This window comes from Varroa jacobsoni, unplaced genomic scaffold, assembly GCF_002532875.2.
Source record: "Varroa jacobsoni isolate VJ856 unplaced genomic scaffold, vjacob_1.0 scaffold_1303, whole genome shotgun sequence".
NCBI lineage: Eukaryota > Metazoa > Arthropoda > Arachnida > Mesostigmata > Varroidae > Varroa > Varroa jacobsoni.
The window spans coordinates 193721-217132 of NW_019214205.1; the positions used below are offsets into that span (position 1 = coordinate 193721).

Genomic DNA, 23412 nt, shown 5'->3' on the forward strand with positions numbered 1-23412 from the left:
ATTGTAGTAATCAAGCTTCTTATTAACTAACGTAAAGTTAGAGTGTATACTAGCGTGCGGTCTTGCTTTACAGGCAATTCGGTGCGCGGTGCGCAAAGTGCGCTAGGGGGATCCAGCCGGCAGACTGGGTTCGGCGAGCTCGCGACCGTGTTTATCATCTGGCGTGCTTTGCCTGCGAAGAGTGCCGAAGACAGTTGAGCACGGGTGAAGAGTTTGCATTGCATGATGGACGCGTGCTTTGCAAAGCGCACTTTCAGGAGCTTGTCGATCCAGGCAGCCAATCCACCGATGGTACTAAAGTCATTCATTTTCGTCGCAGCTATGCAATTAATCTAACTTTAATTAAACCTTCAGAATAAACGGATTTTTTGGTTTTTCTCCTCATCTCAAGTCCTTCGACCTAAAACAAATAACTTCGAGAAATGTAATATTGCAAAGCTGAACTTCATGTTGTCAGCTGAAACGAGTTTGCTTGACACATGTTGCGTTAAAATTACCGATTCTTTTAGAATAACTAGACCCTTTCACGCGCCACATGGTTTCATAGCACTATTATATGCGTTTTTACCAATGTGCGTTCGTGCAGAAAATGGAGAGCAGGAACATAATCCTCGTGCAAAGACGAAGCGCGTTCGAACGACATTTACCGAAGAACAGCTGCAGGTACTTCAGGCCAATTTCAACCTGGACTCCAACCCCGATGGCCAAGACCTTGAGCGGATCGCACAGATAACGGGGCTGAGCAAAAGAGTGACGCAGGTTTGGTTTCAGAATTCGCGAGCGCGTCAAAAGAAGTACTTCAACAACCAGTCAAAGAATGGGCACAGCCATGGCCATACCCACAGCAGTGGTCAGCATATTAACAATAACAATAATAATAACAACGGCATTGGTGCGAGTAACGGAAGTAACGGGGGCGGCGGCAACGCTGCTGGCGCGAACGGGGCTGGCGGAAACGCGACAAGCGGCAACAATAACAACAATTCGGTTGTTCACAGCAACAAGCCCGGGACGCCCCTTGGAGGTAAATTAGCCCACTCGATGTAAACGCAGACTTTCGATGACATTTTCCTCCCTTGTTGTGTGCTTGTTTAAGTTTTATTTCGAAAACGAGGAGAACGGGTCCCAATTCGCTACACAGAGCTGACCTATTAACAGGTCGACGCTCGTGTCACTCATTGAGCAGTGTGCTGGTCCGTGACACCTGTGAACTTGATACATTTCATAGTCTGCTGGCTCATCAAAATATAGGTACGCTAAAATGTTTCCGTCTACAATTGTTTTTGGCAGCATAACCACTGGTGGTAAGCGATTCTTATACCTTCTATGTGTCATTTCTCGAGAGCTCTAAAAGTCAAAACTGGTTGTCAGGAGTGACAATAATTTCTTAGCTCAGAAATGCTATCAGACAGCTATCGTTGCCTGCATAGTTTGGCAGCGTAACTGAATACAGATAATTTTCCTTGCTCGACATGCGATTCGTTATCATATAACGTTTCTGTACCTGCGCTTTGCTATTCGCCGAATCCTCAAAACAAGCTCATTGATTCCATTGTCATTACAAGCATCTGTTCATAAACAATAGAAAAGTTAAGGTATGTTTTCTCCGTTCTGTTGTGTATTGTGCTTGTAGTAGCAGGCAGAGCGAGCTCAACAACACCGTGCGTGGCCTGCGGAGGGCTAATGTATTGCGTCTGCTCTCCCAACAGCTCCGTCATCAGTCCAACGACCGGAAACGTATCAGCCATTAGCGGAGGACCCGGAAGCAGTAACAGTTTATCAAGTAGCCATAGTGCGCACACGCCAATCTCTGCTTAGCTAGCTTTAAGTCAAAGTGTTACGAAGCAATGGATGTGTTTTCCATAATGGCATAACTCATCCCCACCAGGCTAGATAGTCAATTAGCGTAAGAAAATGACAGCTAAATATAAATTCATATCTACAAACAAACAAACAATCGATTTGAACTTCATGTACACACCAATGATTTCTCACACACGTTTTGAATTTCGCGCCCATTATCAATTTACACATACTGAAATCATCTATCATCATTCTTTATCATGAGCTACCTGCGCATAGACATAAGTGTATGTTAGCGTGCATGGGTTGCTGTGTTCGAGAAATCGTTAAGTCGCTCATTGAAGACACAAGTCATTTCCCACATGTTAGTTACGGTAAATAGGTCCATTTTGCTAATAGTTCAATTTTTTAAAAGCTTATGTCAATAGCTTGTGGTCTACAGCAATGGAAAGCGGCTACCAAAGTACGATACCTTGTAGTTTTGTTTTGTACGCATGTCGATGCGTGTCCAACAATCTGTCTAATTTAGCCAAGCATTACCATATAATAAAACAACTGGGATGCGGAAACGCGCAATCGATGGGCGTGTACATTTTGTATATTCAGCAAATTCTAACAGGATTTGTAGATTCGCAATGCTCACAGAGAGGTCAGATGAGTGCGCCTTTAGTTGCTGACTTCAACGTTCTGTTTTCTAATCAGTAGCAGTGACGCGGTTGAGCATCGTGTATCGTGTGAGCAAAGAAACTATTTCCCCGTTTTCGATATTATGAATACATCGGATTCAATGTGTCTATCCAAGGATCAATCAATGCCTCAGAAAGAAAACTCGAGGCAAGGTCAACTTGCTACACTGGCTATAGAAGAAGGATTGGCTGAGGATGTCAAACGATCCAGTGATATGTAACATAACTACGCTTAACAGTAGCTCTCCTTTATAACAATGCGAATATACACATAATGAACAGAGAATATGTATGGTGCGTTGAAGAACCTGACTTAGTCATACAAATCGCACGCGATTTCTTGTTCGAAAGCATGTCTCTATTATAAATTTCATCACAAATCACTCAGTTCGCTAGAGTAGACTAGCCGCTATTGCGTCACAAGACGTTTTTCAGTACCGCAGTATATTGTACCTAGGCAAACAAAACCATACAGGCCAATTAGCAGTGGCAGGAATTAGTCTCATTTCGGTGTTACAATTGCCTCAAAATATGAAACGGTCGCAAGTATCAAAACAAATTCAGGGTTTCCGCGCGGCTGTGCATATTGAGAGATTGTCTGATCCAACTTATATACTGTAAATATAGTAGTCTTTAACCAGCCGCAAGTACTAAATGGCCGAACGAATATATACAGCCCTTAGCGCCAAACAGCTAAAAATTATCAAAATGTAGTAAATGCTAATTAGAGTAGGGAGAAAAATCATGAGTATAATGCTACTACAAATCGAATCTATAGTGGACGCACTGTAAATTCTGAACGTATCGAAGGTTCACGGGAAGCTGTATGCTCTTAGCTGAGGTTCAGTCATTTATATCCACATAACGCCTGGACACCAATGGTAAATAGCATTCTGACCGCTGTAGTATGAACATCCAATACCCGGTGTATCCACATACGGCAAACAATGATTTTAGGTCTTCATTTCTTGAGTTAGCAGAACATTGCGTCGTTTGCCAAAAATAAACTAGGTGTAAACTTTATGAGCAATAGGCACCCAATGTCTCTCTAAGCAGCTCAGAAAGATGCTGAAATCCATAGAGTAAATTACCTAATATACAGTCTGAATATATATATATATATATAATGGCCTAGTACGACCCCTTATAGTAGCAGCTGTTCTGAGGTTTAGTAAAAGAGTTGTGCGAACTAGATCGACGGCCACCTATTTATTTCTACTTGACGTCTTTTGATGATACGCGGAATTGACGTTGTAACGCTATCTATATGACCCTATAGTTTTCGTCGCTAACCTCAGTGAGGTGATTATATTTCGGAAGTATTCTCACTCTAGCTTCATAAAATTGCACTTTTTGTAAGTTTTCTTAAGGACGTTTTTGAAAAACGACTTTAATCCTGTGGTACTTTCTAAATAGGCCACATAGGTATTCGCGTTCCAAGCTCAAGTTCAAAAGCTTTGCATGATACAATCGTGAATCTGTGTCTACGGCATAATTATCTGGCACATACTGTTATGCAATTCACACTCGTTACTCATGAGGTTTGGGATAGTGCGCATGAAGTAGGGTTATATGAGACCTATCTTTGTCCTTTCGTTTAACTAAAATGAGTCTGTAAAAGACAATGGTTTTGATGGTGTTCGAGACAAATTGCCACAAACATGTGGCACTTTTTATTAGATGACTTGGCCGTTAAACGTCGACCGTCGTATACAATTCATATACAATCGTACAACTTTAACTGTGTATCTAGCCGTTCCTATTAGATAGCAGATAAATACGTCGTGGTGTGCAGGGGTAGAAACGATGCTAGCATGAGCCAATATCTGTGCGTATAATTATTTCAATAATAATATATAATGCAAAAAAATCTATCTTATTTTTCCTTTTTCTTCTTGTAAATACTGAAACAATAAAAATCTACCTCCTGATAACATTCATCATTTAACAAATGCGTATTTATTTAGTTTTGGTATTAAGAAGTGATCATGCCTTATTTCTCTCGAGGAGGGAGCTCTTGATCTAGAAATCACGCGTCATCTAGCGTCTTTAGAATGCTTTACTGCGTACCGAAATGGCAAATAAGAAAATACGCTTTTTTTTCAATGTTTTTTCCTTTATGACGCTCCTTTAGAAACGTTCGTGTATGATGTTATTTGTTCTAGAAGGCGAAATAATGATGGTTTCAATCAAAACGGGAGAACCTTCTGTGGCATGATTACAACCTTCGTAAGTGGAAAGCCGATAAGACTAGTCATTGAGAGACTGTGACAAAGCGATCAATTCAGTCCCTGTCATATCGTCTGAGAGGTCGTCAAACAATGAAGATCAATAGTTTAGCCCAAAAAGCGTAGAAATATAAAGTTAATTATACTATACTGCTAAAGACTTAGATTTATTGGATGCAACAAACGGTTAACCAAAACAACACGTGCTTTTATAGAGTTCGAGAATGAATTTGAGAAAATAGTTAACATGACAAAGCGTTATCCTTCACTGTAGTTTCTCATTGAATGCTCAAATGTAACATTACTAGTCTTACTACTCGTAAGAGTAATCGATATAAATGCTGGTCTTGTCGTAGCGAGAAGCGTTTCTGTTAATAACGGATCGATTGGTTAATGCTGTTTCTTTTTTTTTATAATTAAATTAGCTGGCAATTTCCATTCAGTAGTTTTTTTTGGAAAGAGTAAATAGAAAATGGCGTCATTTGAAAAATCACAGATGTCAAGTACACAATTGCCGTTAAAACATGACAAACAAGACAAAACTTTAGACTGAATATAATTTAATACAAGTGTGGAGATATTGAACGTCGACTCATCAATCTCAGGACAGGATTATAAGCTCTGCTTGTGAGCGGGCCTATTTGCATTCTCCATTATTTACGGGAGTGTTTCTTTTGCTAGAGAAAAAAAATAGCCTGCTTCATCAGGACGCTGTAGGAAGCATAAGAGTCATTGAGTTATGCTTTTAAAACTGCAAAGTTTGTGATAAAAATGATGAAAACCGAAGTAGACCTTAAGAGTCTAGCTCAAAAATGCTAGCTAAATGAGTTGATTTGGCAAGATAGAAATAAGCTTTAGGGGTACCGATATGATACAGTTCGCTAAGGTTGAAACTGCATTAAAATACTCATATAATTGCTTCTCCATGGGCTTCATCTAAGACCACTGCATAACCGAATAAAACAAGGGCATGTGGCATTTTTATGGGCTAGAATAATAAAAACAATCCTTCTGAAATCTGAAAGCGAATAGTCTATATAGGGCTCAGCCCATGAAGGCTTAGACAGGACATCGCAACTCAAATTGTCACTCACAGTTTTGATCAAATCAGCTAGAAACTAATTACGTTCTAGAGAAGAGCCACGTTTACCAGCCTGATACTATGTCTTTAGCATCCACCTCAAGATTAGATGAATAGATAAAATACAGTTATTCATATTATGTCGTTCGCAAGCAATTCATTAGCTTCCTCAAACATTTTTGTTACTTTTTTATAAGCTGTTTAGCGCGTCGTGGGCTTGAGTTTATGTAAAATGTACGCGTATCAACTAATCTTTATCAAGCGCTCTTCTTGTCCTCGCTTGTCCATTTTCCCTCGATCCGTACATCTACATGACCCGTTCAAGAAGACTCTACAAAAAGACGGTACAACTAAGTTGGCTAACGAAAGAGCAAAATGGGGGCATTTGTGTTATTTTTGGGCGATGTTGTTTCTTGCTTTTCATTATCGAAAAAAAGCTTCAGTCAACTACCGGATCGACCGTTTTGTAAATAGCGTCATTTTGTATAGTACCAAAAATAATAGACGGTTTAAATTATGTCATTTATATTTTATCAAGAAACATTTTGTTTGAATTCAGAGCAAATAATTAATACTTCAGTTAGAAATGTTTAATTTTTATTGTTAGGTGCTCTGCGTATTGTGTGCTTGAACATCTCATTTAGCTTTCATTCCCAGTTATCAATTTCTGATGGCTTCTTGAACCTGCCATATGTGCTTTCTAACATTCAAAGACTTCCGCCATTAATATTAAACGCATTTTAATTGCTCCTGGAATTGTTTCCAACTACATTAGGTCGTTCATGACACCATATGCGTTCATCGGTTATCGTATATTGCGTTGTAGAGAAATACATTTTGCAAACAAAAAATTTCTAAAATTTCCCGCCTGCTTTCGACCACATGAGCAAAAGATACTGAAGCGACAGGCAGAAGCCACCCTTTTGGTCAGTTGTTATGCAGAAACCTGCGACCTTGCAAGGAAACACATGATTATAAGGGCGTTAACGGACAACGTTAATTGTTTTTTTCAGCGGTGAGAAAATTAGTCACATCACTTTATGCGTACTGAATATTAATGATCTACGGTCGTATTGTTATTTGGGAAGATCAGCCACTTGCGATTTTGGAACTAACAAAAAACTATGGCTAGGCCTATTTTGTGTACCTACATAAAGGTTTACGGTTGCAGTGTACATGTGGGAGGCAGTCCAACACTTCATGACTGGTAAAATGCATTGAATTTCTGGGGAACCGAAACAGACCGTGAAGCACTAGAGCATTACCTAGGCTGGATAGATTAACCACCGTGACAAAATCGACTACACTGCTACCATGAGCAAACGAAATGAGCTTTGAGCAAGAAAAATACGTTCGTCAATACCTCGAAATACACCAGAGGTACTTCGATATATTATGTTATTGATAAATATAATATCATATCAAATATGAAACTGAATCGCATGTCGTGTGTTGTTTTGCCAGTATTTTTTTATAGCCGCATAATTATAAGTAATTTTTGAAAGGACCGTTGTCGTCATGATAATTTTTAACAGCAGTTCGATTCCACCCGTATACAAAAATATTAACTTAATACCGCATACGGATATATATTGAAAAGCGTATTAATTTTACTATCTTACATACTTACCAATAAGTAATTTATAAACTAATTCAATTTCAGGCACTAACTATAATGTTACTAAACTCTAGGTTTGGCACTCAGGTGGGCACACGAACGGTACATAGAAACCTCCGTCACAAAATAAATAATGTAATTTCCTAATTTTCCTGCCCCTTTTTGCGCATCCCGTTGTCCTTTGCACTATTTGTTAATTCTAACAGCTTTACATTCATATGAGCTTCAAAATCAGGCAGACTCGATTTTATATAAAAATTTTCCCACACTTAAGCAACCCTTTACCATTATGATTACATACCAAATCTAATCATAGTTGGATTCAATATGCGAGCGTGCCATGATCGAGCCCGTAAAGAAACATTGTTGCATCACTCTGGCCATCGGCTTTTCTTTGAAAACAATGACATCTGTTGGCCGGTAGCGTACCTAATAATGAGCGTCGGCTGCTGCCTATCATATTCGCGTAACGTCGTTCTAGCAGACGACACATGAGTAAGTTGATAGTGAACTGTTTAGGTGGAAGCTTTCGTAATCCACGGAACAGTTTTCAGTTTTATCTGAAAATGAAGGAAAACTTGTAACGCTGGCGTTTGTGCTGTGTGCATTAGTTGTCGGGTTTTTGATGAATGCAATGGCCAATGTTTGAACCTATAACGTTTTCCCACGGCATCTCCTTTTTCTTTACTCAGTCCTGTAGCTGCTATCGATACTTATTCGAGCTTATTTGACATAAGAACTGGTTTCCTTTGACCATCAGAACCAAACGGAACGTCATCAGATGGCAGTGCATGGTGTGTGTGCCTTTGTCGTAAACAACTGGCTCACACTTACGGTTATGGCTGCAATATCAGGTGCTCTGGCATCGCTTAGCCGACGCCTTTCGGCCCTACGTTACCTGATAGCTCGAGTCGACAAAAGTTCACAAATTAACGGTGGAGATCTTGTTGCCAAGGTACTGAAGCACCATGGAATCACTCAGCTGTTTTGTTTATCCGGCGGGCATATATCGCCTATCTTGGTCGGAGCGGAGAAACTTGGCATTCGGATAGTCGATACGCGCCACGAAGTGAATGCGGTATTTGCTGCAGATGCTGTGGCCCGACTCACAGGAAATGTTGGTGTAGCTGCCGTGACAGCGGGTCCTGGTGTAACTAATACAATCACGGCTGTCAAAAATGCTCAAATGGCTGAAAGCCCGTTACTCCTTCTGGGCGGAGCGGCAGCTACAGTCGCTAAGGGCCGTGGAGCACTTCAAGATATCGATCAGCTGTCTTTGCTCAAGTCCATCTGTAAGTTCTCTGCATCAACTGCCACGGTGCGTGACATAGTACCTACACTCCGATTGGCTATTCAGACTGCGATGTCTGATACTCCTGGGCCCGTCTTTGTTGAACTTCCCTTAGACGTTCTATATCCATACAACTTGGTTAAACAAGAAGTTGGCATGAAAAACGAGCCTAAAAACTTCGGTCAGCAAATTGTAAAGTGGTACCTCGACTTCTATTTACACAATCTCTTTGCTGGCGGCTTCGATGCCACCGCTTTTGGACCACTTCCCATGTCTACACCTTTAGCAAGCGCTTCTCAGGTGCAAAAATGCGCTGAAGTGCTGTCGAAAGCCAAAAAACCGGTGTTTATTCTCGGAAGTCAAGCTACACTAGGTCCGAAAAAAGCTGAAAACCTGAAAGATGTCCTTGAGGGTTTTGGGGTTCCGTGTTTTTTGGGAGGCATGTCTCGGGGTTGCCTGGGTAAGGACAGCCCTTATCAAATGCGACACTGCAGAAAAGACGCGCTAAAAGAAGCCGATGTTGTATTCCTTTTAGGTTCAGTATGCGACTTTCGACTATCATACGGCCGTGTCTTAAGCAGCAAATCGAAAATTGTTGCGGTGAATCGTAACAAGGAGCAGCTATTCAAAAATTCCGACGCGTTTTGGAAGCCGACCGAAGCCGTACAAGCTGATGTAGGCTCGTTCCTTGCTGATCTCAGAAGATTTCTTCCCGGCTACAAGTGCGATTATTCATGGGTGAAAAGTCTCCGCGCCAAGGACAGTGCCAAAGAATCTAAGAACAAAGAAATGGCTTCGCAACCGGTCGATAAGTACCTCAATCCGATAAAGCTACTCAGTATTCTCGAAGAAATGATGCCCGATAACACGATTATAATTGCTGACGGAGGTGACTTCGTGGCAACGGCTGCATACATCCTTAAGCCACGAGGTCCACTCAAGTGGCTTGACCCGGGACCGTTCGGTACTCTTGGCGTTGGCGGCGGCTTTGCCATAGGTGCCAAGCTTGCCCAGCCTGACGCAAATGTAATTATTATCTACGGAGATGGATCTGCTGGATACTCGCTGATGGAGTTCGACTCATTCACAAGGCAGAAAATTCCTGTAACCGCAATCGTTGGAAATGATGCATGCTGGACACAGATCCTCAGAGAACAGGTATATAAAAATTGTGTAACGGCGTACGTAATATGGATACCATCCAATGAAAATGTGCGATATTGACAGTATAACAAGCTTGATATCCACTAATTAAATACCAAGGTAAACGGAGTAATTACAGACATACTTGTTCGCAAAAAATAGGTACAGACATATGATTGAATTGCAACAAAGCGTCCGTTCTACGTCCCTATAACCAGCTAACCTCCTAAATTGTAGTTAATCCAACACATCTAATATTGGCCTGAACCCTAAAAATAATAATTTCTTTATTTTCAGGCCATTGGTTCAGGCCGAAATACGAGGCGCTTATTATTGTAAGCACTATTAGATGTGTTGGATTCATACCCATAACAGTGGTACACGAATATTGAATAACCTTACTACTACATTTGCAATTGAGATAAATGCATGCATTGATAGCATTTTTGGCGAGGAATAGTCTAGCTTAATGTTAATATACTTTTTTAGATTTTTTAATTGAATTATTTAAGCAAATTGTATTACTGTGCCACGATACTATTTACAGTCAGTGATGTGTATGTTTTGTTTATAGAAAACTACCTGTTCAATGCTATAGTTAGTAATCATTATTTGCATCTATTTCATTTGAACTATAAATGCAATTATGATAAACTTTTACTAATACTATAGTATTGAACATACTCATCGCTTTTTGGAACCCTGCACTGGTTTGACCTTTTGCGGGGCATTGTTCAATTTCCCAGTAGTTGTCAACTTTATTTGTCTTAGTGTCGTTAAAAAATCCTGCTGCAGTCAACACGTTTGGAATTTTTTGTTATCACTTAATATTGTTTAGATTGGTAAAAAACGAATAAATTCTCCTTTTTTTTTTTTTTAATTGAATTTGCTTTAGATTATCATATGTGGCTCGTCCGTTGCGTGCCCACTGTCCTACTGTGACTACGATGTGGTGGCAAAGGGCCTTGGAGCGGAAGGTCGGCATTTGACCGGCGGAGACGAAGAGCGTATAGCCGACATTTTTAAAGAAGCCATAGAACTCAACAAACAAGGCAAAAGCGTTCTTATTAACGCATTGATAGGTAAAACTGCTTTCCGTGATGGAAGCATCTCTGTATAGAAAAAAAATAACATGACGTCGTAACCAAAAAAGTCGTGCATGACTGTTGCCGTTTCGGAGGATTAGATTTGAAAATCCGATGTCTTATATAACGGAACGATGCTATAAAGCGACGTAAAACAAGACTTAATTATTTAGCACGGTTGTTTCGGATTTATCAATATAAAATAGTATATTATGCATATATAAATTAAAACGTTTACGCTTGACACTCGTACGAGCGTTCAAGGGAATAGGTGATAAACTCGCCATCGAAAATAATGGACACTTTATTGTTCTACCTCTTTATATTGCCCAATTCAAAAGCAAAAAGCCATATTGCCCTCTTGATACCCTAGCTGCTACAACTGTACGATCGTTTCTACCGCTAATATTGTTGAACTGCTTGTAATAACACTTTTTAAAAAGAAATGACCGTACTATTGTATATATAGATAAATTGATACAAAAATAACAGCATTTTTTTAATTGTATCTTGACAGCACTCTCATAACGACATGTTACGTATCTGAGTTCGGTAAACTACAGCATCGTGGAAATAGGTCAACTGTAAGAAAAAAATTATATATTTTCTCCTGTATCATTTGCCTGGGGCAGTATGAGTTGTGCTGTATCAGACCCACATTCCAAAATTCGAGTAACGTATTGAATCACATGGTTATTATTTCTTCTAAGAAACAGATTTAAAAAATTGCTGAATCTTGATTACTTATCTAGACATAAAGTTCTGAAGGTGTATTTGTTCTGGGAATCCCAGATTTAATTGCCCACTGTACTTAAAACTGCGATTGTTGGAATAAATATTTGTATAGTTCTATGGCAATATATAAGGGACACTATGTCACAGCTAGATTAAACGTACAGATGTGCATACGAACATTACCAGAGCTAGAACAATTCGACCTAGGAAACAATTAGCTTACGTGTATAACTGCAATTGACGTGAGAGGATTAATCGTAATGTGGGTTACGATAAATTCATAAATAAAATTGTTGCATATAAGTTGTAATTAATTAGGGTCTGTGCTTGAGTGACTTCAGTCTGTTCCTGAAAAATATTTATACTTAAATGATAACTTACGTCTATAGATAAGTAAAAACTTGCTCAATTACTTTACTGTTAAACCGGATACAGAATCCCATTATTTCGAAGCAACATACATAAACAGAGCTAAAATTTTTCATCTTTCAGCGGACGTTACACATCTTTCTTCTATTTTTGGGCTTGCCGTTATGACCTGGTACAAATGGATTAATTAGCCAAGAGTTCAACAAAATTTAACAAAGCCTTGTATAATGCCCTTAGTTTACATACTGATGGTGTAGTTCTAAGCTCTTAAGTCGAGATCTACTATTCTCATACAGTTCACTTGGCAAATAAACTATGTCACATGAACGTTTGCACTAATAGAACTCGCATTTGAGCTCCGTGGCTTGTTGGCGATACCAAAAATTAATTTTTTTTTTTATTCTGTATTTTTTCAATTTATGTCTTTAGTAGCTGTTGCCAAGCGTGCTTATATATATATATATATTGCTAGTAGATGTTGTTACACTTATAAACCTTCAATGTAGATACCTAAAAACGAGCACGTATTTCTTGGGCACTATAAGTGGCCCTGTGCGATTCTATGGATGCAGGACTGAAACTTCGGCGACGATTGAAGTAGGGCACAGGACACAACTATGAGTAGATAAACATTATACAAATGCAAAGGTCAAGAAGGTGATGACGACTAAATTTCTAAATATTATTTTTAGTCAAGAAAATACTAAAGAAAATAATAAACCGTCAGCAGAAAAACCATCTGTAAAACCGGAAACAGATTTTTTTTATTTGCATTCCAACGCCGCACGCAGTTCATCATAATTTATGGGTAGAGTTGTTCACTCTCTAAGTAAAAATTTATATTTACAAAGCCTAATATAATTTCATGACATTTAATGTTGTGCAAAAATTAGTTATAAAAATAAGGTACCACCGCCATGAAAAATGTAATATATGTACCTATAATAAACAGTTCATACTTTAAGTACAACTATAGGTAGACCAATTCAGCTTTACTGAAGTGCTCTTTTTTTCTAGTCCAAAAAGACAGATATATATGATGTAATTCTGTATGTTATTTATACACGAAGATAAACAATCGTTTTGCCTCTATGAAACATTAGGGCGCGAAGATGATGCCATTGTATATGAATACGACTGCCTTATAAGCAACGATGCGATCAGCTAAATACATATATCTATATAATGATATAAACGCACTCATCATTGCACCGGGATGCCGCCAAGAGTGCTGAACATATAGCTATAGTCTAACAAAAGGCCTACAACGGCAGCTGTTATTATAATTTTTAATTGTTCCCGAAATACATACTATTGATGTTATAGTTAGGCGATTCTGCAAACGATTTACAAATACCAGGCAGTTATTGAATGTCAGACATAACTAGAAGTGTTTATCATTATCTCAAATACCAAGTGACACTTTTTTTACCGGGGCTGCACGGAACAACTGTGAACGGCGTGTAACTGAAAGACTTCTAACACTGCTCACTTTTAAATTGCAACATAGGGTTGTATCTGAGGTACATGGGGGTTAAATTTCGGAAAATAGACGGTAGCGTTTATCAATGATTCTCCTGTTAGAAAGTTTTTGGTTTCATTTTACTCTAAAAATAGAGAAGTCTATAGAGTCACCTATTTTTATGTATAGCACCAACGGCTTTTCCCTATCTACTAAAGTGGATCGTACTAGAATTATCTGAGGTTTTTCTAACAGAATACCTAATTTCTCTTATTTTTCCTCAATTCTTTATTCTCCTGATATTAATATATTCTGATCATCTTTGCCAAAGCTAAGATTTGAACCATTATCGCAGCATGATCCGGAATTATGGTTACCATGGCAATGCATTTAGAGAGATACACATCACCTCTCCAGATCACGCCTCCCCGTAGTTAAAAGAGTTCGCAAAAGATTGCATTAGTATGTTTTTGAATGGATGACTACAATAGTCTCAAGTAAAAATATGAGTAGCCACTATATTTACGTTAGGTTCTGATGAGCATGACATATCATCGCACTATGTTCATTTTACACGAATGTATTCCATGACCGAACAACAAATCTAGCCCAATATCTATAGCCGTGTGTATAACCGGCAAATAGCGGGGTTACCCTGCCGCTGATCCTCCCACCTCCACACTGAAGCAGACGACGCTCCTCCGCGCTCTAACTCCAACCCTTATAAATAACATCATCTCATAGAGGGCAAGTACACCGGGAAGACTTCGCACCATTTGTGCATACCCACTTACCCCTTGGATGACTACTGTGACAAACAGCTGCTACTCCTGTTTTCGTGCGGTATAAACAGATTAAGAGAGGGTAGCGCAAATTCGCTTAACAGGAGAGCTTGCAATACTGTTTGGTGGGTGAATGTCGGCGTCCTGAGCATCTGGAGGCGTGCAGTGTCATCAAGCGCGTCAATAGTTTCGCACTGTATTACCTTTCACCGACAATTTTAGGGGTTAACGGTAATAGCGTTGTGCGGTTCTGGGTGCCCGCGCAAAGATGGCTTTTGTGTGCATTGCTTTCTTTGTATCGTTGACGAAGATCGGCGGCGCGCAAGACTTTCTCGGTGACTCCGAAAGACTCGTCCATCTAAACATCGTAAGTGGCTGTTCAGAATTAGCCCTTATTGGGTCATTCGTGCATAGGTGTTTACTCCATTCGTGTACATCGTCGTGACCACCACGATACTATTGATAGAATTATTTCGATTGGCTTATCTAATTTAATGAGCAAATGATTGTTCTGATTTTCCATGGAAATCGGTGTATATATTGTACATAAAATAACATGCACCATAATAAATAGAATGGCTCAAATGTATGTTCTTGAATAAAAAGCATATTTCTCAGTAGCCTTGTTGCAACGCAAGGCTTTAACGTCTCGAAAATAACTCGGAAACAATTTTAACTACGATATCTACAGTTTTTTTCCATGTGAGTATCCGGTAGATGAAATTGTCAACTGCGTATATATATACTTTGTTTGACCTGTATGTTGGTTATTTACGAATTTAGCGGTAGGGTATCCAGAGATGGGGTATGGACCTTGGAAGGTGTGTCGGAAAGAGATTGAGATTATAGGTCATAGAGATATAACGGGTCCGTTCTAATTGACGAACATAGCAATGGTCAAATAGGACCGATGTGGGGATTCTAGCAGCATTCTGAAAAATTGTCATAGAGTTGTCAGCTCGCATCAGCTCGTAATTTTACCGGAATCGGAGATAACCAACAATGCAGTTAGGTGTTGCTAGGAGGGTCTCCATATGGCCAGTCTGGTTTGTCGGCTGCGTCCCGCCACTTGCGCGGATTCAGATTGCAAGTACGGGCTCTGTTTCTTTAATTTACATGTTGTAATCTTTTGCGCGCCATTTGACTCTGTTTTTAGTAGGAGATCTTTGTCTAATTGAAATACAGACAACCGTTGTTGCTTTCAATTTAACTGAAGTTGCCGCGCTACTCAGGATCCACGTCAGTTGGAAAAAGAAGCCTACAAGTGGGACAATATATTCGAAGAACTACAGTATTTCGAGTGCCAGCCTTGAACATGCACGATTTTTACCTTTCGCACACTATTTGCAGTTTTCGGACCGCCCATTTCGATTTCAAAACAGAATGAAAGAAGGTTAGAGACTGTCGTTATTTGATATACCCTGTGGTTTTCATGGGCATACATATTGGAAATTTTGTACCTTTTGCGCATCGGCAACAATGTTCCTTATATAATTGGTAGCTTTGTTATTTTGATGTTGTTAGTTATAACATAGATAAATAGTTGGGAAGTGATCTGTTTGTAATGTTTATCATCAGGCTGAGCTCGCATCGTACGCAGGCTCTACGTACGTTCGAGTTGGATTTGAACGTGGCAGCTAATGAACAATTTTAAATTGTCTAAAGCATAATCTTTATTCGATATTGCGTATATACACAGTGTAATAATTCTAGGTCGTCATAGTCAAAAAGCCCTAAGAAGAAATTACTGTGACAACAGGTGCGAATTATTTACGTGTCCCGTTCATGCAACTTTAAGTGAGAGTTCATTTAGACCGCCCCATTTTTTTCTAGATATTTTTTTCTGAAGTAATTCATCTGTTAGCGTGATTGATGGTGGTTAACATATGCAGTCTTCTTGTGCTCAACATCAGCATAAATAGACCAGTCAGTCTGTACGGGTCAGTATGTCACGAAAAATTGGTGCTCGTACTGTGACGACTTGGCCTGAGGCACAATTATTCAGTGCTACGTTCGACTAGCATGGCAGTGTAAAGCTAGCGTACTCGTTAAAGTTATTTTTAAAAGAGTCAGTTTTTCCAACTATTTCGGTACGCCATACGCTTCTATATAAACGCGGTGGCTGTTGCGTTCTCTGTGTTATCGATATAATTTTATAGACATTTCAATTGTTGCGTTATTAGACTAACTAGAGCAAATAAATGCAGTGAGTTTGCATGTATTCCCTGCATCTGACGTTAAATTAATCCCTGCTGCATCTGTTGATTGAACCGCTACAGGAAGCTTGCTTCTTATAACAGTTCAATCAATAGAAGATCAATGAAAACTAGGAGATGACTCTTGGCTTAGTTTACGTACAGGCAGCAGTGCCATCCGAATTACTTGTTGCTCAAGTAACCATATGTCAAGCAATATTTTCTGTACTTGTGTGTAGATAATTTATTTCTATATAAATTAATATAGATTTTTTTGTTTACTGCGTTGACAATTTCGAGATCCCGACACAAGCTCTTTTAGAAAGTTAAAGCCTTCCAAACCATCTATCAAAAAGGGCTAGCAAAATCTTGAATATATCCCTTGTATCTTATCTAACGTTAATCGCAGGTAATGGATTTGACTCTCAGTAGAAGCTCACGTTGGGCCTGTTTCGGCCGTTCATTTTAATAATAATAATATTAATACAATAATAGTGTAAGTAATGTACAAAGTTATATAGTAAATATATTGTATTTTGTTCAGTTGACTTTTTAAACGTAATTAACTTGAATTATTCTTAATACTTTATTTTTTGGTGTTGTCTTGCTGACGTACATAGATATACCGACATGGAGACCGTGCGCCGATATCAATCTATCCGAAGGACCTGAACAACGTGTCTTTCTGGAGGCGTGGACTTGGTGAACTAACCAAAGAAGGCTGCCGTATGCACTACAAGCTTGGCACCTACCTTCGTGCACATTACTCCAATTTTCTTACTGGCGACCCCAAAGAGGTCCGTACCGTATTATTTATGAATTATTGAAGTGTAGTATGAAGTATGCCTTGATATTGTTTCGGCAAAATCGCGATTATCACTATTAAGACATGTGTAGTTTCTGTCTACGAGACAAGTAACTGATTCGATTTGCTCTATAGCAGCTTCTAAATTGCGTTATTTTGATTAAACATTTGGCCGTAGCATTCAGTGTTTTGGGATATATTATTATTATTATTAAATAAATTAATGTATTTTTCGTAGTTGGTGTTATAGCGCAGGCTGCCCAGTGCGTTTTATAACAATACTGATCATAACTTTGCCATTTTCATTTTTGAATTTTGTAGATTTTTGTTCAAAGCTCAGACAAGGATCGATGTTTGGACTCCGCTTCGTGCCATTTGGCTGGCATGTATCGTCCGGTTCAGGAACAACGTTTCCTACCGAATTTTCCGTGGCAACCTGTGCCAGTACATACCAGACCGAACGATGAAGACGGACTCCTGGCACCAGGCAACTCTAACTGTCCAGAGGCCGATCGAGAGTTCGCGGCTTTGAAACACACGGACGAAGGGAGAGAATTCTTGGCAAAGTAAGTTTACCCTTTGCCATTCGAAATATCAATATTTTGTTGTTCTTGTATCAGCCACGGTGGTTCATTCGCCTTAAATAATCTTTTTTCTATAAGCAATTTTTCTTGCACACAGCTCCTAATTATAGTTAGATTATTTAGATTGTTAAGAAAACAAAAGGTTGTAAATTAATGTAATTTGTAATAATAAATGTAAATAAATAAAGGTAGACCTTTATTACATAACGCTGTGAAATCAGAGGATATAGGAGAAATGTATCTCGAAAATATAAAAAAAGTTTAGGTTATGGTTTACATTTCAAACAAGTCAGATAAAAAAAAGTACGAATTGAAACATGTGTTCCGCCTGTTTACCTAAAGTCGACACAACTGATACAAACAATGATAACACATAAGAAATAAAATTAAAAAATTAAGGATAAAAACATTGCTGAACAACCGAGATAAAATAAAAAAGAATAATGTTACATTTCGCATTTATTACCAGGTATGCTGATTTCTATCGAAATCTTTCTTTATGGACTGGGGACAATGTCACAGATTGGGAGTCAGCTGCACACGTGTATGACTGTGTTATGATCGAGAGATTGTACGGACTCCCACAGCCGCGGTGGGCAATCGACCATTTCGATGATCTTATGTACCAGCAGGACCAAAGCTTTGTTTGGTTTTCAAAGACGCTTTTACTGCAAAGGCTCCGGGCAGGACCTCTCGCTAAAGAGATTCTTCACAATATAATCGCAGTCACCGAAAAGCCCACCGATGTTCGCCTGTACATGTACTCTACGGTATGAAGTTTTGTAATTTAATCTTGAGTATGCAGACTGATAGCATGAAATCAATTTAATAATTATTGCTGAAGCGTTGCCAAGACAAGTGTCCGTGAAGTTAAAGAGCCAACAGATTATTTTGCTATTCTATTATAATTCGCATTGAATTTTCAATTCATATATATATAATGTGACAGTTAATTGTTACTGTCACTCTTTCTGCTTCTGCTTTTTCTCATTTCTCTAATGATCTTACTAGCATGATACTGAAATTGCTTCTCTGCTGACCTTGTACGGTTTATTCGACGGAAAATCACCGAAATACTGCGCAACCGTCATTGTTGAGCTTTGGCAAGATATAACCTACGGTAACTACTCAGTGAAGATCCTTCGACTCGATTACGAGGATCGGAAGCTCCAACAGGTTTTGCATGTACCGCTGCCAGAGTTCGAAAGTCGTATCGCTTCGAAGCTACCGGAAAACTGGGCGCGGGAATGTGGTAGAAAAGATACATTCGTCGTCGACAGTAGAGATGGTCAGTATCGTGATGTGACAACAAATACTATGAATATCTGATCGGCGAAGACGATCTGATGAGCAGAAAGCATTAACTAGAGGCCACGTACTGTAATGGACAAGCGAAATTTTAAATGACAATTGCCATCACCGTTATTGACACAGATCCCATAGTCCCATCTAGCATCTTGCCAGATTTCTAACAATGCTGTTAAAGCATTTGCCAGTCATGCTAGGTGCTTCCCATCGTTTTCGATTACCAATGTAAGAATGTAGGCTGTGAAAAAAGAAGAGTCTATATTGCGTCCACTAAAATAAATTAAATTGTAGATATAGCGTCTAAACAAAGACAGGTATTAGGAGGTGAAATGGTTTGAATTGTCCCATAGAAGAAATGCGTGTAACATTTTGCATGTGCAAATGTTAAATAAAATAAGAAAACGGTAACAGAGTTTAAGTGAGCCAATAACGATATAAAATGTTACTTTATATTATTTAGAAGAAGCTTGGCTAGTGGTAAAAAGTATTAGATAAAAAACTTTTATATGCTGACCCGCTTGAACGAATGTTTAGTTCGAGCCAATCTAAAAGAGGTCAAAAGTGCTCCATGAGATTTTAGCCAAGATTAACTGAGAGAAATACTCAGCTGTCGATTACCAGCGTTTACTGTGGTATGTTACAACTGGATCGTTGGGTATATTATGTTCATATTATTATAATGTACTGCACTAGGGTCATTGCTGTGAATGAAAACGGTACTTCTGTGAATCATATATATATATATTGAAGTTTGAAAGTGGCAACAATATTTTTGTAATATATTTATAAATAAAATAAGAGTATTCATATCATCTTATGCCGTATTACGTTGCTCGTTCAAACTAATAAAAAACTAAATACATTATTTCACACATTGCAAATATTGGCATCAACGAAGAATATTTTAGAATACTTTTTTAGCCCTGTCACACTTATAAATCTTCTATACAAATATCACGTTATAGTTAATTCTCAAAAGCGTATTTATGCTCCAAATGATACGTAGCATTTGGCCGGCTATATGGTATGGAACGAGGCTGAGTCTTTGCAACCCATCAACAGTTTATAAATTAAAAGAAGCTTTTACTTCATCGATGTTGTTACTATACCAGCATGTATAACAGCGATTACCATTTGTCAAGCAACATTTATCGCGCCATTTTCCGCATTTTGAATAAACAATTGAATCTCAAATAGAAGTTAAAGGTACACATGTGTTCTACATCTTTCTGTGCTATTGGATGGAGCAGCCAATATTATATTAAAACAGCTTTCGTTTTTGTGGGGAAATTAGTAAAAAAAAGTTGTCAGCTATATATCAGTAGGCAGTTTACAGTGGTTGAGCTGCGTTAAGTTATGACTTTAACTCACTGACAAAAGTATGTGTGTAATGCACTTTTTCAAGTTAACCGCGTCTAATTGACGCTTTGAATCATATATGCTTTAGAAAGTTTCGATGACTAACGTACGTTGTGTGACTACGCTTTGCTTACGTATCATTACCTTTTCTTTTTCGTTGCTTTTTGCGTCTATTTGTGCGATGTATTTTGCGGATTCTGCGCGTTCGGATTTTAGTGTTCGCTGTGGCGGTTGTATCGTGGGTGGCCCTGGCGTTCGTCTGCTTGGTCTCGTGCTGCTACTGCTTCTGCGTCCGGGAATCGAACAGTAAGAAAACCATTATGTACCAGCCATTGCCAACGGAAACGATCTCGTAACAAGTTTCAGAAGCCATCAACCCAGACCGCCAGCAAACACTTACGCTTCAAGATTCACACATATCTGTAGCCCATGCACAAACTTACGTACACTCAGCGTTTCTGGTAATTTTATCGAATACGTCACCATTAGCTCTGTATTGAGGAACGGTCGGACATCGAGAGAACTAGGTGGTATCTGTAACTTTTTGTGTTTTGTGTCAATCTGTTTTAAACGAACAATTCGTAGAAGACCGAACTTCTACTTTTTATGTAATAAGTCAAGGAAATTTATGGCGTCTTTGCTGGTCGTCAAGTGGATGGGATCCTCTAACACAGAATAAGCATCATATCAAAACTGTACTGCAATATAAATCCAAACACAAAAATACAAAGAGAAAGGAGAGACTTGACGAATCAGAATTACAGTACCTTAGGGAAGCAATAGGAACGCATTAGCTATAATGTATAAATTTCCCATATATGTCTAGAAATCTAGACTTGGAAATGCACAGCCATTGATACTTTACCAAAACTCGGGTAAGAGCTTTTGTTTAAGGCGTTTAGGTAGGTGGTGCGGATTATTTGTTAGGTAAAAAAATGATTGATAGCCTTGTTTAATTGAGTGAAGCGCCTGACCGTTTTTTTTTACCTTTGAAATCCACGCCAACAAAGCAGTTGGTGGACCCGAAATATATCAACTAGTGCCTCTCTCGGAACAGTTTCATACGCCATCCAAACCTCTTTAACAGGAGAAGCGATACGAAATATTTCGTGACCTGAGTAGTCGAAATAGTTTGCTTACAGAGTCTGTCAATCCCGCTCTAAGCATATACACACCTCTGCAAGGCTATATATGGACGACTGGTAGGAAAATCTTGTAGAAAGACAACACGACACTGTAATATCCGCCGGTATTCATCTATATATATATATATATGCTTGCCGTACTCTGTGTTCATCAAGCAGTGATCGTCACAGTATAGATACTAATAGTAACGCATGACTAGCGATAGAACAATCCCGTTTTTCTGTGTGGAATGCATAGGATATATGTCAGTTATCAAGAATTTGTTCGGTCGTGACGTCGTATGTTGGCGTCATGTGCAATCATTTTGTCGTTGGATTGAAATCAGTTCGTTAAGAGCACATTGATTCTTTGTCGACCGTAAACAAGCTAATTTACCATAAGTCATTTATCCATATATAGAAATTAATTGTTGTAAGTAACGGTAATGTGGTGACGAATAGTTACTTATTACTAACTGTGATAAGTGGTCAACGTTATCACCAAATCTTATATGCGTTTATGTGGAATGGACCGATACAAATTGTATTGAGTATCGACAGTCGAAACGCCCGCTCCAGTATACACTGTTGGTATAAATTGACGTCCATATTCGATTAGCTCCGGAAAAGTGTAAAATGGACATAGTTAATTTGGATGCGATAATACGATGTTATTATACAGCATATAATATATTATATTTTCTAATTACGTTTAGTTAGTGATCATTAGCAATTCTGCATACACGAAAACGTGTCGAGCGAACAAGAAGCAGAGTTCTTTCCTGCTTATTGGTTATATGCTATTGAACCGATTTGGAGCCGTTTTTTTCGAGTGATTCCTGCATTATGTTTCTGTCCTGTGGCGGCCTGCCACTGAAAAAGAACAAGCTATTGTGCTTCAAGATCAGGTAATAAATGTTCATTCAACTTATCCCAATACTCCTTCAGGTCAATTTGCGAATCAAGCGGACTCTTCTAGACTAGATCAGTAAGCTGTGACTTCTCAACATCAAGAACAGAAGCGAAGCTTAAGCGCCTGATAACTTGAAGGCTAACTTACTCTGAATCACTGGCGTGCCATAGATATGCGAGTCACACCGTTTGCCAGCTTGTGCGACCAGCCGCCTATCGACCTGTTTTCTCGCAAGCAGCTTAAAAGGACGTGAGTGCTATCTTCATACTCCGTAAGGGACTGCTCGTGGCCCTTGGTTTAAGTTTGTTTAGACAATTTGCCGAATAATTTCACCAACTCGAACGACCCATTTTTGCTCGAGTTTGACAGTGTTTGTGACTGAGCGAAAAGCGTTTCAGGTAAGCATATAGAACATCTTGCTGTGTCTAAGAAATTGAACACAGAACGGGTTCATATGGCCGAGGTAGTATTCGCTAAAAACTCCCATTCAGAGAAATGTGAAGTAGTAACTCAAAATGCTTTTATAGTCACTTTCCACATTGAAAAAGTGAACCATGTTGTCAATAAAGTCATCCGAGTTCATTCCGTCTTTAATTTCGGACAAATTATTTCCTGGGATAATTCATCCCAAAAAACAAATATAATAGCAATCGACTTACAAGTTGTTCTAAAGCCAATATTAAAAGAACGTTTTTAGTTGCGCTTCTAGATTTCAGTCAGAGCGAAACTGAGCTCCTTTTTCCGAATTAAGCTCATCCTCGATTTTTACCGGTAGTGAATCACGTCGTTAAGTTAAACTTAGGACGTTCCGATCTTATCTTACTACAGTCTCAGAGCTACT

At 38.9% G+C, this 23412-nt stretch overlaps 3 protein-coding genes across 8 annotated transcripts in view; all 3 read left to right on the plus strand.

The window, feature by feature from the left end:
- Positions 1–4441, plus strand: part of LOC111268621 (LIM/homeobox protein Lhx9) — a 28089-nt gene extending 23648 nt beyond the window's left edge. The window contains exons 3-6 of one of the 4 annotated variants that reach the window (XR_002685313.2): positions 74–291; positions 587–1024; positions 1634–2177; positions 2509–4441. Coding sequence is in view for 2 of the 4 variants with exons in the window: in XM_022847719.2 (XP_022703454.1) it covers positions 74–291; positions 587–1024; positions 1634–1818 (841 nt within the window). In the remaining 2 variants the exon portion in view is untranslated. Of the gene's footprint in view, positions 1–73; positions 292–586; positions 1025–1633 lie in introns of all 4 variants that reach the window. The other 3 variants (XR_002685315.2, XM_022847720.2, XM_022847719.2) reach the window with 3 other exon arrangements.
- A 3481-nt stretch (positions 4442–7922) lies between these two features.
- Positions 7923–12793, plus strand: LOC111268620 (2-hydroxyacyl-CoA lyase 2). The gene is made up of 2 exons (XM_022847717.2): positions 7923–9865; positions 10746–12793. The coding sequence occupies exons 1-2, from the start codon at positions 8198–8200 to the stop codon at positions 10968–10970; spliced, it is 1893 nt and encodes a 630-aa protein (XP_022703452.1). The 5' UTR covers positions 7923–8197; the 3' UTR covers positions 10971–12793.
- Positions 12794–14014: 1221 nt separating this feature from the next.
- LOC111268622 (lysosomal acid phosphatase) lies at positions 14015–23165 on the plus strand. Of its 3 annotated transcripts, none has more exons than XM_022847723.2 (7): positions 14016–14650; positions 17099–17275; positions 17605–17849; positions 18337–18637; positions 18879–19155; positions 20751–20840; positions 22607–23165. In XM_022847723.2, the coding sequence occupies exons 1-7, from the start codon at positions 14552–14554 to the stop codon at positions 22648–22650; spliced, it is 1233 nt and encodes a 410-aa protein (XP_022703458.1). In that variant the 5' UTR covers positions 14016–14551; the 3' UTR covers positions 22651–23165. The 3 variants fall into 3 exon arrangements, with proteins under 3 accessions (XP_022703457.1, XP_022703458.1, XP_022703459.1); XM_022847724.2 differs by adding an exon at positions 15440–15676 and having other exon boundaries at positions 14547–14650; positions 20751–23165; XM_022847722.2 differs by having other exon boundaries at positions 14015–14650; positions 20751–23165.
- The last annotated feature ends 247 nt before the right edge of the window (positions 23166–23412 follow it).

Bases quoted from the DNA above. Each gene is read 5' to 3' on its own strand.
- LOC111268622 (XM_022847722.2), top strand. From the start codon at position 14,552: ATGGCTTTTGTGTGCATTGCTTTCTTTGTATCGTTGACGAAGATCGGC. The intron at 14,651-17,098 runs GTAAGTGGCTGT...TGACGTACATAG, and splicing joins GACTCGTCCATCTAAACATC to ATATACCGACATGGAGACCG. The intron at 19,156-20,750 runs GTCAGTATCGTG...TTCGGATTTTAG, and splicing joins CGTCGTCGACAGTAGAGATG to TGTTCGCTGTGGCGGTTGTA.
- LOC111268620 (XM_022847717.2), top strand. From the start codon at position 8,198: ATGGCAGTGCATGGTGTGTGTGCCTTTGTCGTAAACAACTGGCTCACA. The intron at 9,866-10,745 runs GTATATAAAAAT...AATTTGCTTTAG, and splicing joins CACAGATCCTCAGAGAACAG to ATTATCATATGTGGCTCGTC.